Source organism: Crassostrea angulata, chromosome 5 (genome assembly GCF_025612915.1).
Source record: "Crassostrea angulata isolate pt1a10 chromosome 5, ASM2561291v2, whole genome shotgun sequence".
Taxonomy (NCBI): domain Eukaryota; kingdom Metazoa; phylum Mollusca; class Bivalvia; order Ostreida; family Ostreidae; genus Magallana; species Magallana angulata.
Window position 1 is genome coordinate 39,733,313 of NC_069115.1, and position 18,251 is coordinate 39,751,563.

The 18,251-nt window shown below is 33.3% G+C and overlaps 2 protein-coding genes across 3 annotated transcripts in view; both read right to left on the reverse strand.

Annotated features, from left to right (window-relative positions):
* LOC128186374 (uncharacterized) overlaps positions 1-4,102 on the reverse strand; it is a 46,033-nt gene extending 41,931 nt beyond the window's left edge. For both annotated transcript variants that reach the window (XM_052856177.1, XM_052856176.1), the window contains exon 1: positions 3,983-4,102. In XM_052856177.1, the coding sequence (XP_052712137.1) occupies positions 3,983-3,994 (12 nt within the window). In that variant the 5' untranslated portion in view covers positions 3,995-4,102. The remainder of the gene's footprint in view (positions 1-3,982) is intronic.
* A 10,923-nt stretch (positions 4,103-15,025) lies between these two features.
* On the reverse strand, positions 15,026-17,324 carry LOC128186258 (uncharacterized). Its single transcript, XM_052856054.1, has 5 exons — positions 17,092-17,324; positions 16,714-16,907; positions 16,357-16,485; positions 16,007-16,114; positions 15,026-15,917 (listed from the first exon to the last, which is right to left on the reverse strand). Exons 2-5 carry the CDS (start codon positions 16,771-16,773, stop codon positions 15,801-15,803), a joined length of 414 nt encoding a protein of 137 aa, XP_052712014.1. The 5' UTR covers positions 16,774-16,907; positions 17,092-17,324; the 3' UTR covers positions 15,026-15,800.
* Between the last annotated feature and the right edge of the window lie 927 nt (positions 17,325-18,251).

The following is an 18,251-nucleotide window of genomic DNA, read 5'->3' on the forward strand; positions in this document are numbered from 1 at the left end:
AATCTCCAAAAACGAGTTTCTTTGTTTGAAGCAGTCATATTGGACGCATGATAAACGAGTCAAAATCAATTTGTTTGTTGTGCAACAGTTCTTGTGGGAAAACTTTGATGCAAGATTATTTGTGCCGATTTTGTGAAGAAAATTGTGTTGAAATATTACAATGCATCGACATTTTGATGTGTGACAGTGGGTTTAGCTTATTTTGATTTAGTTTCATTTTGATCTGATGCGTTAACAACATATAAAACATAATTCATTCCATTGGTTATTCAGTATAAATATGCGTAATGGTTGATTTATGGCACGTGTCTTGTTAATATGCATTTTTTCTAGCATGTTTAGTCTAGTTTAGTTTTGCTGATGGAAATATGTAGGTAGATATATGATTCATTTTGAAAAATAAATTCTAACCGGTTTGAGACTTCGGCAAACAGTAAACAAATAGACGGGGTCACGTGACCCCGTTTAAAGATTAAATTTGATTTAACTGATAGTATTATTTGATTACTGTGGTTTCATCAATATTCGTTGAATACCAATTTTCGTGGATTTCGTTGTTAAGTTGATCCACGAAATTTAATGTTCATTGAAGTGCAATTTCTATTAACATTTTGTATTGATAAGGTCATTGTCCACGAATTTACGTATCCTTGAAACTCTGATTTTCACTTTATCCACGAAAATTGATACCCTTGAATATTAAGGAAAACACAGTATATGATCTGTTTGACTGTGTCTAAATTTCATAGATTTCTTAATAAAAATGAATGTCTGATAACGAGAAGACCCCTTTCTTAAGATAAATCTCAATCTTAGTGTAATATTTTTAAAGATTTTTCTTAAATTTTCAAAAACATTTCAATTGCCATTAACTCAAAATGTAGGTCATTGACCTACTTTTTTGAAAGAGAAAAATAGCGCTTTCATTTACGATCTAAACCACAATAAATGGTTATTCATTATGATCAGAAAAAAATAACACAACCTGAAAGGTCTAACATACACAATAGATGTTTTTTCATTATCATTAGTGGATTTTTTTTCATTCTGAGTAAACGTAATCATTAAGTCATGTACACATTCAGGTTGGTCAGTGGAAAGAAGTTTTCAATTTCTGTTTCTTTTATTAAAGTTAATTTTTTAAAAATAGTGTTATATTTATTTATTCTCTTAATCATATATTTCCAACATATTGTTGAAATATTTGTTGTTACATTGTGCTAATCTAAGCGGCTTTCTAGGTCAATTCAAAAGGAAAGTATAAAACAGTGTTATTGCCATTTTGCAACAAATGTTAATAAATGAAATGAGTAATCATGTTTGGATGTATATCGGAATAAAACTACGGGTTGGCATGTAAACAAATCTTCCGAATGAATTTGATAACGTAACCAACCCATATTAGTATTCCGATATAAGAAATGATTTCTTATTTCTTAAGTATTGAGTGGTAAGCTTAATTCGTTGCACGAGTCTTTTTTTCTGCCAATTAAGTTGTTGCTTAATAAGTTAGTCCTCTCCGAGTAAAGCAGGTCAAATGGCATTAAATGTTAAATAGTTATAAAATTAAGCACTTTGTGGTTATAAAGTTTTTTAATGTTAAACATAAATTACATTTTTAATCATTAAAGAACATCAACTCCATCGTGGTTGCATTAAAACATAAGAAAGGCAAAATACTGCACATTTACTTCATTTAACATAGAAATTTCAGTTATTCCCCATTGTTTACAGTTTTTTCAAGAGAGCCCCAAGTTGTTTTTTTAATGCAAAAATATTTATCATTCCACCACAAAAAATTGCAGACACGCTGATTATTGATTGCAATAGATTTTTTAAAAAAAATTAATTATTACAGACAATGTAATACTGCGTTCACGATATGTATGTCATCCATATGTTTAGGATTTAAGATGATTCTGCTTGATTCTGCTACATGTACAGGGATAACTTAATCTTTCCATCAAATTGAGTAATGAGAAATGGCAGTAATAAACTGTCAACCATAACACAAAAAATATTTTTTTCGAGGTATGCATATTTTGATCGTTTTATATTGAATAAAAGCTCAGACCTAAGTCATACGTTTCCTTTTTATCAAGAAATCGTAGTCCGAATATGCTATAGCATCTAACTGAACAGTTGAAGTTTAACAAGTCTTAAGTTGCACTGTAGTCACTTTCTGAGATCACTGACACAATTGTTCCGGTATCAACTTCCATCTTAAAGACTACCCTGATAATATTTAGATTCACTGTTGTTGGTGGTTCATGAGCTGATTTTACGTGGAAAGTGCTTGTAATGTGTACTGGTTGTCACCTTATCACTTTGTAATGTTTCTCTTCAAAGTAAAATTTCTCAACATTAGGAAATAAGAAATTGTTACAATTCTTGTTTCTGTTGCGCTTCTTCTTTGTGCACACTCACTTAATGTGTCCAAACCTCCGACAGTAAGAATTGACGGAGTTGATGTTTTGACACTGAGTGTCACCATAACAGCAGTGGTGCGAGTTTCTTTTTGTTGTTTGTCATGCATATGATTATGTGTTTCTGTTTCTTGGTGTAGATTTCTTGTTGAATTGATGACGTTGACGTGGTTTAGTTTGTGTGATTATCTTGTGATGTATTTATTTCTTCACCCATGCACTTTAGCTGCATTTCAGGCTGCCGCTTTTAGAGCACTTGCAAGATGTGTTGCCTTATAAAGATTAAGGTTATTCCCTGGGAGAAATATTTTTATGTTTTCTTGGCGTAAATCAACCACAACTGAATCAGTCAAGTTGCTTCAAATTTACAATGTGCCGATAACTTACGTAGCGCTGTTACGTACAACAAAACGGATTCATTTGTATGTAAGACTACTATGATACGATTGCGGAGTCTTATTATTCGAACTATTACAAATTTGGTTCTTAAACACTTCAAATACGCTTTTACTTTTTTAATTAGTCAGAACTTCAAAGCTTCCTACTACGTGAAATTTCTTATCGCGGGCATGTTAAGGCTTCCCGATGGATTTTACAGCGATATGTAGAAAGTCATTTGTCTGTACTCCATACGATATGACGTCATTATTAACTTTGACGCCACGATCTGCATTCCTGTCGATAGTTCTCAGGGAATGCATCTTACATTAAAAGTGAATTATATCAAACTACCATAAACCCGCATGTTTTCTTTACACATATACTGCCGTTTTAATGCTAGACATACAGAATTCATTCATATTTAAAACCAGTATCAAAAAATCGGCAGTTTTAAAGCTTCGTTTTAAGTAAAAGACCATTTATAAACTAGTGGTTTGGAGACTCTCCTTGCTACATGTAAACAACTGAATGAGGAAAATTTAATGCATGTACAGTACCGATCAGACCCAACCTAACACCAGAGTAAACCCCAACTCACGTGATTGCAAAGTGCAAATGACGTCACAAAAATGCATCAAATATAATGTGTAACATCGGTGTCAATAAATGTAACATAGATTTTAAGAAATACTCCAGGTCAAAGTATTTTTTCGATGATTCAGATAACATCGTTTTCTAGCCGTATTTTAGCATCGGGAAGCATTAACATTGCTGCAATCTTATTCTTTAAAAAAAATGGTGTGACTATTTGCATTAAAATTGAGTCATTAAAACTGGCTCTTATAACACAAGACAAACCTTAAATGCTTGACATATTGTTATAGCAATCACTAATCTAATATGTAAAAGATAAAATAGCTCACTGACTGTGGAAAACCAATTCCCAATAATAGAAAATACAATAACAACAGGATCGCCTTTTGAAATTGAAATTCTTGGCAGTGACTTCAATGATATATTTCCCTAACACAGATTTGAACGTTATTTGAAAATACAAACTTTTATAGTTTCTGAGTAAAAGTTGTAAGTACTCTAAGTGCAACTTAATAGTAACGTTCATTAGCAACGAAGTCAGGTTTATATATAAAATTACTATTAAATGTAACAAAACTTACCTTAAAGTACATGATAATTGTCTGCACGAAACAAGAAGATTGCCGACAAGTACTTCAGGGTATGAGAAGCGTTATGTGTGCTTTGCGTTATATGTTTTAAAATCATTTATTTCATTTAGCATGGTGCAATGCCATTGGTCACAGCAGCTACAAAATCCTTACTCTCATTTCATTATCTGATGACATAATACCAGGAGGTATAGATTTTTATTGAGTGTTTAATACCGTACTTGTATTTGTCACAAAACTGATGAATACCTAATCAGTCGAAAGAACAATTAATACATTGTCATATTTCTAGACTGATCAATCGTCTAAAGCTCACCTCCCAGTTACATCTTTAATTATTAAATGAATGAGAAGTTTTTTTTCTAGGAATGGAAATCGGTTGCAGAATTGCTTATCAGTTAATCGCAATTTGTTCCGACTGATTGACCGGTTATTTGTAACACTGTGTCGGATAGTTATTTCAGTGCCAAAGTGGAAATTTTGCACCCGCTTAAGATGCAGTTTCGAAAAAAAACCATAAATATCAAACGATACACCATTGTCTAGAGAGTTTATAATCACTTTGTTTTTGGTGTGTTTCGCTGACAAGTAAAATATCTACTTTTAAAAAGTAATATCCCATAGGAAAATGATAATTCCCATAGGAGAAACAAATCTCATTCAGGAACTATTGGCAATCCTATGTAGGAACTTGGTTCAGAGAAGTAGTTTTCCTACGAGAAATTAAAAATTTCCACCGGACTATATCAAATCCTATTGAAATTGAAATTCTTATATGAAGATCTTGTACTCCGATAAAATTTCAAATTACCGATAGGGAAATTGCTTTTCCCATAGGAAAAATTGATTTCCTGTGGGAATTTAGTTTTGAAATATGCAGCTTAGACGGGTGCAAAAATGCCACCCTGGCACTGGCATAATAATTCGGCAGAATGTTTTGTATAAAGATTTATTGAATATTATTTGTTTTAAAATTAACTGTCATTTTGCAATTTTTACGATTGGTATAAACTCTACTTATACAAGTCTTATGCATGTTATTTAACGTGGAAATTTTCTAGAAAGAAAAATCTATAACAACAGGTAAACAGCACTTGTCGTAAATTAATTCTCTATTCCCCAATTTTGCTGTCAACTTATCGAGTAAAAGTGAAAAGCAAAGGTAAATCAAAGATTCCCAAGCAATATAAGCTTTAAATCTTTCCTTTGAAATATACATCATGTAAGATCGGAGTTATATATACGTAGGTGACATTAAAAAAAACAGTGTGTTGTTAAAGATGAATGTGTTTTCTGCTTTTATTTACATAAAAAGCCATGTATACAAAACTCTTAACCACAGCAATCAGCATACCGAGATATTGTAAAAATCATTTAAAGGGGCATGGTCACGATTTTGGTCAAAAATTATTTTTTCGATTTTAATGTTTATAATGCTTCAGTACGGCATTTTTAATTAGTAACCAAAATTTGAGTGTCATTTGTTGAGTTATAAGCGAGTTACAGAGCTTACAATTCTTCGCTATGTAAACAAAGCTTTTGTTTACATTTTGAATGTTGAAGTGAAAATTTCAGTTTTATACCTTAAATAAATGTGTTAATCGTTAGGAACTGTTCATTTAGGCTTTAAATGAATAAAAATATATACAAATCATTTTGTAAAAGATTTTTTACTGGTATATTGAACCTATGTAAACAAAAACAGGGCACGGGCCTTGTTTACATGACGAAGAATTGTGAGCCCTGTATCTTGCTTAAAACTCATCGACGGGCACCCAAATTTCATTTGATCATTAGAAATGCGTTCATAAAGCATTGTAAATAATAAAAACAGAAAAATAAAATTCGACCAAAATCGTGACCTTGCCCCTTTAAGTTAATTTATATATCATTGCTGCCTATTAATGTACAGGCTATCTGAAAAAAATAACGTAAACAGCTATTTTTTTCAAATTAGTTGTCTAAAAAGCAACATTATGAAATATGTGTATTGAAAATAAATCATAATTATCAATTTTCGAAGATAATTTTAAGTTGTTTTTCAAGTTAATCATTTCATCTGCTTCAAATTTGGATATTTTTCTGGAAAGAGACATTGAGTGAAACCTTACAACTAAACTTTATTATAAACTTTATGAATTCAATTTTTCTATACTCAACTTTCCTTACTTATATAGCAATATATATTCATCGCCTGTATAGAGAGTTTTTGCTTTCAGTTCTTTCAAAGGGATGCTCTTCGTATGAACAGTTTCTAAGGCTAGACAAGCTAATGACAAACAAGTTGATAAATAGGACTACAAACATCATCGAATGAAATCTTCTATTCCTAGGTTTTATGGTCGATACAACGACCTCGTCTGAAAATGCAATCTTCCACTGGGTCATATGCTGACTGACGTTTTTCATGCAATTGTTAGACCATAGTTATTCACTTAATTACCCACGGATTTTTCCGTTTACACGATCACGACAAAGAGCACAATGCAGGTGTGACCACTCAGCAGAGGATGGTTACTCCTCCATGGAACCTGATCCTACCTCTTATATTTTTAGATGTCCGTGTCCGCTCTGGTTTCTGTTTTGTATTTTTCCTTTGGACTTTTAGTATTGAACACCGTTCGTTATAACAACGTTGCACATGCCATTTATTAAGTTTTTAATCAAAGGAATACTTTTGATATGGTCAAATATCTGCCATAATTCAATGAATTTTTAAAAAGTATCATACAAGATCAAATCTTTATAAAACATTATTTTATCACATGTTTACCTCTATATACGGCGGTTATCCTAACGAGATAACTTTTTGATCTTCTCCAACATGACGTAATAATTGAATATTATTTATGTTAGGCGGTTGATTGGCGTAGAATAAAAACAGTTAAAAAAATAAAAATAATTCACTTGTAATATAAAGTTTAAGATCGTTTTTTATTTGTTTTTTTCATAGATTGATAAACATATGTTCGAAAATGAAATGTGTAATGTTAATCTTCAAGAAACGTTTTGCCATGCGTAAGGTTGATGACGTTGATGCAGTAAATCTGTGAAGCGGCTGTCAATTAGCATTTTTACAGAAAAGATAAAGGTTTAACGAAAAACATGTGATAGAAAGAATCTCTCATGATGTTGATGGTCTCTACAATGTGTTTGAGTTTTATCCAAAGAGTTGTGCATTTATAATCCCCTAGCCTTGGCGAAGAGATCCTATAGAGGGTGTCTAGCACATTAGATATAAGTCAAAAGATGTTCATCTATGACGTCACTTAAATGGGCTTATTCCCAATATTTTGAAAAGAATTAATAAACAATATTAATATTGTCATTTTTTCTCACATTTTGACTTTGAAAGTATGGAGCGCAGGTCTGCTTATATGCGATTTGTACATATATATTTTCGTTCATATAATAATACATTCATACCATAGTTCATTATAGTACCAAAGCAAACATGCGTTTAATATTTTCCAATTGAAAAAAAAAGCCAAAAAACAATGTTTTGCTCCAAAAGATTAATTTATCAAAAAAAACAAAACAATCTTCGTGATATCATTTATACATAATGACAACGCTATACCGTTTTCGAGCAAAATAATGGTTGTTTTCCGACGATTTTTTTTGGCTAGGAAACATAATTTATTATTAGTATACAAAATTTATAAAGCGCCATATATAATTTATTTAAAATTACTCTACAGCGCTGTACATATAAAAGTTATTGGCATAAAAGCTAAGAACATAAATAATATACCTAGTAAATACACTAAATTAAAAACTACATACATATATAACACTGATTTTGTTTACACGTTAAAAGAGATGCTGTGCTGTCTCTGTACTAAAAAAAATAAAGTTAAAAATGCGTACTACTTTAGAATAGTCTGAATAAGCCTTGCTTAAATGATAAGTTTTCAATATTTTTTAAAACAAATATATTTTCCTCTAATCTAAAATTTTGGGAAAGGCTGTTCCACAATGTATAACTGACCACGTCGAACCGCCTGTCACAATACAACCTAGTCTGCACACGCGTCTGAACAAGGAGCATAGAGCTCTCTGAGCGCAGAGATCTATTTGGTTTGTAGACCTGGACTAGTTCTTGTATATACAAAGGCGATGTTCAGTGTGTGGCTTTGAAATGCTTGCTGAAGTGCGATTTTTTAATCATGATGTTTATAATAACATAGATAAAATCAAATGTTTAAAAATGACAATATTTCCTTTGACGAATATGAGACTATCAGGATAGACCAGATCCCCCACTCTAACAGTCTTGTTCTGTTTCAGGAGGAAACAAACTGCTGCATCAGATGGAAGCTTTAAGATAACTTGTTGTGTTCTAGTTATCACTTGTGTCTTTACTAGTAATAGAGAGAATCTTACGAGATATCGTTTGAATTCATCTCACTTTTTAATTTGATGAATAGTAAACTTTCTTGCTTTCGTTTCTTCTTCCTAAATTTAGTCTCTCTCTCCCTCTCTCTATCTCGCTCTATCTTTCTCTCTCTCTCTCTCCATTCTTATGTCATTACAAGTGTAAATTTGATATGAATTTTGCCTTAAGCAATTTGATATTTTTTGTAAATATCACTGCTACTAACCTTTCGAGGAGACTTCCTGGTTCTTAAAACATAAGAAGCAAATTTGTCACTGAAGTAACAAACACGAACTTTTCAAGCTGACGATACATTTATTAGTTTGTGATGCAATTCTAAATGAAATAGCATATTGAGTGAAATTATACTATGAATATTTTAACGTTTTTTATATGTTTTTAACAGTTGAACTTGAGTCTAGATTATATCAAATTGATTTTAAGAATGTCCAAAAATGCAAATCAATTTTGCGTTGAGTGACTGTTTAAAGGACTTGATCATATCAATAAGTTTGTAGATATAAATAATAATAATGAAAACATCAAATCTATTTGAAAATTTGCATTAATCATAACATAATAATACGTTATACGGTGGAACCATTCGAGCGAGCGCATCATTTTCTGTTCGAATGAAAATTGCATAAAATATATCACTAGATCACTAGGATGTCGTGAATATTTTTGTTGCCTTTTTTAGTATCTTTACACAATACAAGAGAATGGAAGAGGGGAGTATATATTTTGATTCTCATAAGAATGGAAGAGGGGAGTATATATTTTGGTTCTCATGAAAGCTCTACAGGTGCTTTACTCAAAACATGTCTTCAAACCTCACGGCACCGTAACTTGCAAGTTAAAAGTAAGCCGTTTGTGGCATGGCATTATGGAAGTTAGAAGGCATTCTGGGATTAAAATATTTCTTGATTAACCTGTAGGTTTAGCTCTTTCAAATCCCCGTGCACTGGTTCTTAAATACCACTTCGCACTGCGCGCAGGCGAGCTGTGTTTGCTATAAAATATACAGTATTCCATTAAATGACACATAAAGTATACATTCGAAGACTGGATAAGATCAAATCATTTTAGATCCATTCCTACATTGTATTGATTTCTTTGTCAAAACTTGATATCAGTTTTTAACTTCCTATCGTGATTATTCTTTGATCAAACCTTTGCAGCATTATATAGGGGGGGGGGGGGGGGGAAATGACGATTGAAGATTCACTTGATACAATTGATTCTTACAAATTATAAATTAAAAATAAAATTTGCAGTTAAATGATTCATTTATTTTCAAATTGATTTTATAAACCTTATTTGATTTATGGTTCATTCATGGATATGTAAGAAAAAGTCATAACAATAATGTCTTAATACACTATTTTGCAATGAAACTAACTTTATCACTTTGATCAATGTATGCTTGGAAGCAGAAAAAGTCAAAAGTATCTGTGGGTTACAATTCAACAACATTGTTATATGTATTGTGTTATTTGATGCTTTATTACACAACAAAATGCATTGAATTTATACATTCCTCGGTGTCTATTGTCTTGTTGACCATTAGCTGATTGTCATTTAAAGTACTTAATTTTTTTATCACCAGATATGAAATTTAATCCAGCTCTGTATTCTTTGTTAATAGCATCTGTATTGTGCAGGATGAATGAATATTTAATTATTGCAAAACACAATGTATTGTTATATTATTAGAACAAATGATATATCGCCTACTGCTTCCCTCCCATAAAGTCTTTAATAACTAAATGAAAGAGGAGTATTTTCTAGGGATGGTAATCGATTGCAGAATTCCTCATCTGTCAATCTCAATTTAAATTGACCAAAAATAAGTTATTTGTTTCAAAAAACAAGAATATTATTACAACACACGCTGACACTCACACAGATATATAAATATATATATATAGGACAACCAGTCCTTTTCTCGGGACAAAAGAAATAAATTGCATGGGTAAAAACAAAGAAAACAAAATCTAGCGCTATCACTAAAACTACTAAACAAACTATAAAAAGAACAACTACATTATGAACAGTTTTAGGTCACAATCTCAAAGAAGGTGTTGACAATGCGGCAGATCGCTCTAAAGTAATCAATCGACTGCCAACTTCACGCCTGATTGAGTTAATTAACTTATGAAAATTGACGTCCGAGTTAATAAATGAAAATTTGTTCCCCCGTCGTTAATTCGTAAAGCACTTCTGATTTTGACCTGAATTCTTCGATTAAGTTTATAATGAGTAAGAATTTGCTTAAAAAGAGAGGAAAAAAATAATTAAGAACTAAAATTAAAGAAATGATAAAAATAGTTATTAGCAAACGAAAGGTAGTAAAGGAAACTGATAACTGAAAGAGGCGCAGTTGACAGATTTGACAAAATTACTGTATGAATGTCAGGTGAGGTAAGGCTACAATGTACATGTATGAGACGTTCAACCTAGTGAAGTTCATTTGTTTGTTCATGACATCAGAAATGAATGATTTGGTTCTGTGCATCCAAAACTTTTCCTTGGTTTTCCTTTCCGCGTCTGTCCAATTAATGAGAATTATGGTCAATAACCAGTTCTTTCATGTCTTCCCATTTGTGGCCACTCGTATTAAAATGTTCCCCGACGGGCTCCTTGATTTTTTTGGTCTTTATGGTAGAGCGGTGGTTATTGATCCTTCTGTGGAGATTACCTGTTTCACCAAGGTATTGCATAGAGCAAACTTTGCAACTGATGATATAGGCGAGTTGTCTGTGTGGCAAGACGTGTTTCAAAATATCTTGTAGGGTCGACCCGTGATGGGGATTTTAAAACTGTCCGCGTTGGTGCTGTGTTTGTACAAAAGGCATATGGCATCGGAACATGTTTTAAAACTTCCATTTGGCAACGGGTTGTCTAATCTCACCCTCACTACCATGTCGGTTAAGTTCCTCGGGCGTCTAAAAGGAGCCACTGGCGGATCCTTGAAAAGATAGACCATTCTTCATGTAGTGTAAAAAATGGACAGATTATTTTTAAGGATGCTGTTGATGTTCTTAAGGGCAGGGAGATAGGTAGTGACTAGTGGAACCCTGCTTTTGTCTGTTTTCTCTTTGTATTTTAAAAGGATTTTCCTGTCTTTTGTAACAATCTCATCAATTGTAGATTGTACTGTGTAGGCTTTATAGCCTCGCTTACACAGACTGAATATAAATATTCTGCTGTTCTTCAACGATGTCATTACAAAAAACAGATCGCTCTTATTTGGGTTGTTAATCCTTTTGAAACACCTCTAAAAGTATGGGGAGGGTGGCAACTCGATGGCTTGAGATAAAGGTGAGAATCAGTGGGTTTCGTACGGAGACTGAATTGTATTTCACCATCATCCAGGGTTGATGTACTATCAAAAAATAGCTTTTTGGAACTAGATATGTCCACTGTGCATTTAATTGAATTGTGGAAGGAGTTGGCAATGGTAATGAAATGATTTAGGCAGTCTCGGTTTTCGACCCATTTCATCTCAATATCGTCTATGAACCGCAACAAGCTCAAAAGTTTGAAAGGAGCTCTAAGAAGCAGGTTGCTTTCTAATCTTCCCAAAAATATATAGGCGTATGAGGGAGCCATTTTGGTGTCCTTAGCTTTACCACTTATTTGTATGTAATGTTTGCCATTAAACATGAAATTGTTCAGCTTGAGAACATGTTCAAGGATCTTGAGTAGAGATTCGGTTGACGGCTGCTGAATCGTTCTACTGTCCCATGTCTCCCTGCAGGCCTCGATACCTTCATCGTGAGGAATAGTCGTGTATAAGGACATGAAGAGTATGATCTGGCAGGCCAGAGGTGTTTTATTAAGGTAATTTGTAGTGTCCTTGAGGTATGATGGCAAATCCTCTACATGTGGACGGAGATGTTAATCTTAAAATTCAGATATTTTCTCCGTGGGATGACCGATGACACTAAATCTAGGGCGTCCAGACATTTCTTCCTTGTGGGTTTTTGGAAGCAGATAAAATTGACCCGGTCTGCAGTTGGTTGGGCAATGCGTTTCATATACATTAACACCAATTTCAATATTTTTTTAGACAGGGTGTCAGTGATGAGAGCTGAAAAATCTTCGATTGTATCAGTTTCTAGTTTCTTTTAGAAACACCCGTCTGTCAGTTGTCTGTTGGATTCAGCTAAATACGCTTGTTTGTCTAGGACAACCACTGTGGATTCTTTGTCTGCTTTTTTAATGACTAAGTCGTCCCTGTTTTTCAACATTTGTAAAGCAGATCTTTTCTCTTTTGTCAGATTGTCAGGGACCTTTTGGTTGGTCAGGAAATTCTCAATGTCTGATTCAACATCATCAATGTTGAACAATATTTTATTTCAATTTGATAATAAAACAATCTGTCATAAAAGTTTGATTCAAAGCGGGATGTTGTATGTAAAGGATCTTTTTAATGCTTATGGCCAATTCAAAACGCTTCAAGAATTGTCATCTTCTTTAAAACAAAAAGCTAACTGGATGTGTGAATATAGAATAGTTAGAAATGCAATATATAAAAAAATCACTAAAATTTGATATGAAATGTTGTCAATATATACAAAAAGTATCCAATCGTGATTTTCTTTTTATTAATGGTTTACATTGTATTGAAGACAAAAAAGGTAAACAAAATTACGAAAATTTGTTGTTCAAAAAATTCAAGCCTCCCTGTCACCAGGTAATGTTTAAAAGACTGTTTTCAGTGGGAAAAGAATATTGGAATGACATATACAAAAACAAAGTAAAAGATATAAATTATATGACAAACGAATATGTGAATTTAACTACAAAATGCTGAACAATACAGCGTGCTGTAACAGCTTTCTTTTTAAATGCAAATATAGGCCTTCTACTTATTGTAATATGTGTAGTGAAATAGAAGATGTAAAACATTTGATTTTTGAGTGTGAACATGGTAAGATGATACAGTCAACTTTAAGCTTAGTTATAGGATTTGATATACAGTGGAAACATGTTATTTTGGGTTTTTATTTTGAGAGAAATACAAAAATACGCTATTTCAATACTGTTGTTATCATTCATAGCATACAAGATATTTAAATATTAAAAGTGTTGTAGATCTCAAAAGAAAACAGAGACATATAATGAATTAGTTTTATATTTGAAAAACAGATACAATATCGATGTACTTATAAATATGTCAAAAATACAAATATTTAGAATTAATATTGTGAAATTTGCAGATATGCTGAAAATGTAATATTACTCTATGACTAACTATCTTTGCCCGAGATAGTTGGATTTTGTTAATGGGCTGATTTATAATGTGAAATAAATAAAACAAAACAAAACAAAAAAACATCACCAATGTAAGACTCAAGGGCTCCACCTTTGGCCGGTGCCGGTTCTTAAATACTTCTGGGTTGGTACAACTTCTGTTCTTCTATGTTCTTCTAAGTTGAGCCAGGGCGGAGGAGGGTCATCTGTGTGATCTTTGCTGTTCGCGAGAAGTGTTCCTTTAATCTAGTCTTCGGGAAATGCTCTGGTGTCCTCTCTAACCTTTTTGACATCGACCACATGCGGTGTTGGCAGAAATTGAGACCATAGATAGTAGCAAAGTCTCATCGTAGACCTGTGAGAGGAATCTTAGATGCATTCAGAACTAAGCAGGTGTTGGTATCGGTCAAGGACTCGTCTTTACTTGTTTGCTTGTTGCTCTTGAAGCGTCTAGGGCGCCGTTTTTTTAACAGAAGGACGAGGAGACAACATATTAGGCCTAGTTTTTAAGTTTTTTAGGGTTGTATTGAATGTTGTTATGATTCGTTTGGCTTTAATAAAATCTGCATGTGATGTGGATTTATCAAGAGAAGACTCTCATGAAACTATATCTTTCTCCAGTTGTCGGATACTGTGGTTATCCAGCGACAGACTGACATTAATTCTTTGGAGTATCATCTTATCATGAAATCCGAGCGTTTTTTGACGCTTTTAGAAACTGACCCCTTGTTGGGAGTGACATTTATCTGGAAGCCTTTTGGAGAGAGAGAGAGAGAGAGAGAGAGAGAGAGAGAGAGAGAGAATGAGAGAGAGATAGTGTAAATTAAAGAAGGTGCACATGTATTGAAAGTTTTCTATTGTTGTTGAGTTAAATATTTAAAAAGAAAACGATAATTTTGCTACATTTCTATTGACACCCGCTGTTATTTGCAATTCCTGATTGGCATGGGAAATCTTTTGATAGTATAAACATGTATCACAAACATTATTGTACTTTATTCATATATTATGTACTTTGTTGTTGGTAACAATGCATGAGTATTCAACGCCCTGAACAGAAGTTTAAATTTCAGGAAACAATATCAGGAAATGTCGGTCGTACTGCTGGCCATTAACTGCTTGTCATTTAAAGTTTTTATAACCATTTGGAAAATGATGTAACGTTATACGTTAATTTTAAAAACTTCCGGAATTCAGTTTTTGAAGGTTATGTTTTCATAAACACTTCTTTGATACAACCTATGTTATTCAAATTCATCTTTATGTTAATGGCATCACTGGTCGATTGACGAATTTGCGTTTGATTGTTGTGCTTCAAAGTCAATAAAAACCTTAAATGTTTATTATTTTTATTTACCTTACCTTGCTATAAATTATTAAAGGAAGGAGTCGGAAAGAATATAGGATCAAATCAATAAAGACCTGCAAAGAACTATTACATTTAGTTTTTTGGGGGTTAACTCAGTCGCACAAAATGTTATGACAAAATACTCCTGATTGTTATTCCATATGTTTCGCATTCATTCAGGAACATATATATGTTTAATACAGAAATGTTTCATTTCGTGCGGGGCTAATATTTGAAAATATATATTTGATTACGTGAAAATTCTTTCATCAAATTTGATTGAGATTACATTGGGACGATTACATTTTTTGCGAGGTTTAGGAGTTTATATGCAGGACTCCAAAGTGTGTTGGCACTCCAAAGTCCGACGATCACACCAAAGTCCGACAGTCACGCCAAAGTCCGATGGTGTGACACGCCAAAGTCCGATGGTTGACGTCATTCACCAAAGTCCGATGGTGTGTCATACCAAAGTCCGATGGTTCACAAAACTGGAGCAAAACTGTGCAAGATCCGATTTTATACAATCAATTCATATACGAAACGACTTACGTAAGTTCGAAATTAAAACAAATTAGAAATTAAAAACAAAAACACTGAGGTCATAGTCATTATTCATATAGTTCACTTCCCTTCCCCCGATTAAAAGCATACTGGGGCGCAAAAGATATTTCGAGAGAAGGTGCACTTTTCCGTATTCACAATCTTCCACCGTAAAGATCATCACTTTGAAATCATATATGTCAATTTTCATCACCCGTCCTTTTCTCCAGTAACCAGACAGAAACACATTTGTTCCGGCGGAAAGGGCAGAATTTGGTTTAAAATCTACAAAGTCGCCCATGTTCGGGTCGAAGTTTTCCAGTGTCGCTAACGGAGCCGGTTTCCTGGAAAACAGTTCCATGGGGGTAGTGATCATAGTTCCAATGATCAGGGTTCTGTAAGAAATTTAAAAAAAACTGAAAGAACGTTTTTATCATTGTTATTATCGAATTCCAACGAAAAAATATACGAGTATTGATCCTACCTCTTTCATTCCGAAAAAAGAGTCCGAGTACCGTGTTTTGTTGTGCGTTGCTGGCGGACTTTGAAATCTTCGTTCGTACAGGTCCTTATAGTGTGAACTTACACCAGACTAAACAAAATGTGAAAAAATACATTACAAACTTCCAACTATTATGTATTTTTTACCGTTGTAGATTTATAAGTGGTGATCGCTGTTTTAGATAGATCTGCAACTGTGGGGAAATGAACGTCAGGGATCACCTGGAGCGTCTATAAAGAATGGTGAATAATATGATTATCATTTATGTAAGAACTTTAAAATAATGTTTGAAAGAAGAGACAATTTTTAAAAGACTGTGAGCATTTTAGTACCTCTGACTCTTTGTTTTTGTTCCCCGCGGCGTCAATGTCAATGTTTTCATCTGCATCATCTTCCTCTACATCGATATGGGCTTTCTCTAAAAACTCTCTTTCCTTTCTAGTCACGTTACACATTGGAATCTAAAATTTTTGGTTAAGAGCTGTCTATTTATAACCTGCGTTAAATCAACGAGCAACAGGTAGTTGCTAACTTGGATGTTGGAGAGAGAGAGAGAGAGAGAGAGAGAGAGAGAGAGAGAGAGAGAGAGGAGAGAGAGAGAGAGATTAAATGTTTAAACGGTGTATTTATTAGCAGAATTTATAGGTCAGTTATACTGTCACACCTGAGTAACTTAACGAAACCTGTACCTGTTCTTCAACGACAACGGAAAAGTTGGGTCGCTTGAAAAAATTCTGATGTGGAGTCATGGACTTAGTAGACCTGTGCACACGGTTGTTGAACTTGTAATAAAACTCTGGAAGGCTAGACGGCCAATCTCTGGTGTCCACGAACTGTGTCCTGAAGTATGCAACAACAGTTCTATTGAACCTCTCCACGCGACCTGAAAGATGTTAACGCATTTGTAAAATATTTGATTACAATATTAATTCTATACATGCATCTATTTTTTAAAGCCGCAATGTAAGAATACATTGTCTCTTAGCAGCTTATATTCGCCGAAGTTTAAGTGATAATTAGTTTAAACCTTGCGTATAACGTACATTTATTTACATTTGTAAAATTACCTTGAGCCTGTGGGTGTTAGGGTCGGCCGTTAACGTGCCTGGTCTTAAATTCCTCCATTACGGAGGTTAAATCAGCATTGTTGAATTCCTTGCCATTGTCCGTTTTTAAGAATTCGTTGTTAAAGCGTTTGTATTTCAAGCGTCCAATTTATAATCTAGCAGACCCTTCTGCAAAATTACATTTGCAAGATCTTCGTTGTTAAAGCGTTTGTTTTTCAAGCGTCCAAATAATTATTTTGCAGATTCGCTTTCTGCGAAAATAAAATTGTAATGGGTGAAGCAGAGTTATTGTTCCTGCCAACAATAATTATAATGTTTCACTGGCTACGATTATAATCATCAGATAATGTTGACTTGTGTTCGCACAATAATTATAATGTAGATTTCGATCACAATTATCGTTGGTTGACATTTTTATTATTTTAAACCAGAACACTATCATGATTTGATAATAAAAAATAATTATGTTGATATTTTTTTTTCACAAGTAAAGATTAAATATTTATTTTTAAAAGATAATAATAGTGCAATTTAAGTGAAGTTTGGTGAGATTATTATTTTTGGTCAATTATATAGGAACATATAATTATATGGGGGTATCCTACGGCTTTCCATACTTTTCAAATTTTTCGTTTGATCATTATTTGTGGATGCTTCACTTGTATACCCAAGAATTAGTACTAGGGGAAAATTATAAAAGACAGCAGCCCAGTATTCAATAGTTGATCCCATAAACCATATAACTCTCCTACATCTTACAAAACTTGAAATTTGCTAGTGTATGAACGTATGTAAAACATTTATTATCTAAGTAATGTTAATTTTTACTCAAATCTAATGTATAAGGCATAGGCCATATACTTTCACCCCGGTTTCATTGTTTGATTGCTTGGTCAGGACTGACTCTTGCTTCTTCTTGCTTTCCAATACGAAATGAGTTCGACTTCAAACCCCCTTGTTTACAATACAAACTTGTAAGTTTAACCAAGGAGAAATGAAAATTGATAACTCATCAGGAGTTTACCATTAAAATGAATCAGAATTTGGCCTGACCTGTACACTGTGCCCCCCCCCCCCCCCCAATTTAAAAATAAAAGATTACTGAAAAAGAAAAGGGAAATTTTGATCATCTCGTAAATTACTGAAATTAGGGTACCCCG

Coding starts and splice junctions, on each gene's coding strand:
- LOC128186258 (XM_052856054.1), bottom strand. CDS start 16,773: ATGACTCCACATCAGAATTTTTTCAAGCGACCCAACTTTTCCGTTGTC. Junction 16,486..16,713: donor CCGTTGTCGTTGAAGAACAG/GTACAGGTTTCG, acceptor CAAAAATTTTAG/ATTCCAATGTGTAACGTGAC. Junction 15,918..16,006: donor CTTTTTTCGGAATGAAAGAG/GTAGGATCAATA, acceptor AATTTCTTACAG/AACCCTGATCATTGGAACTA.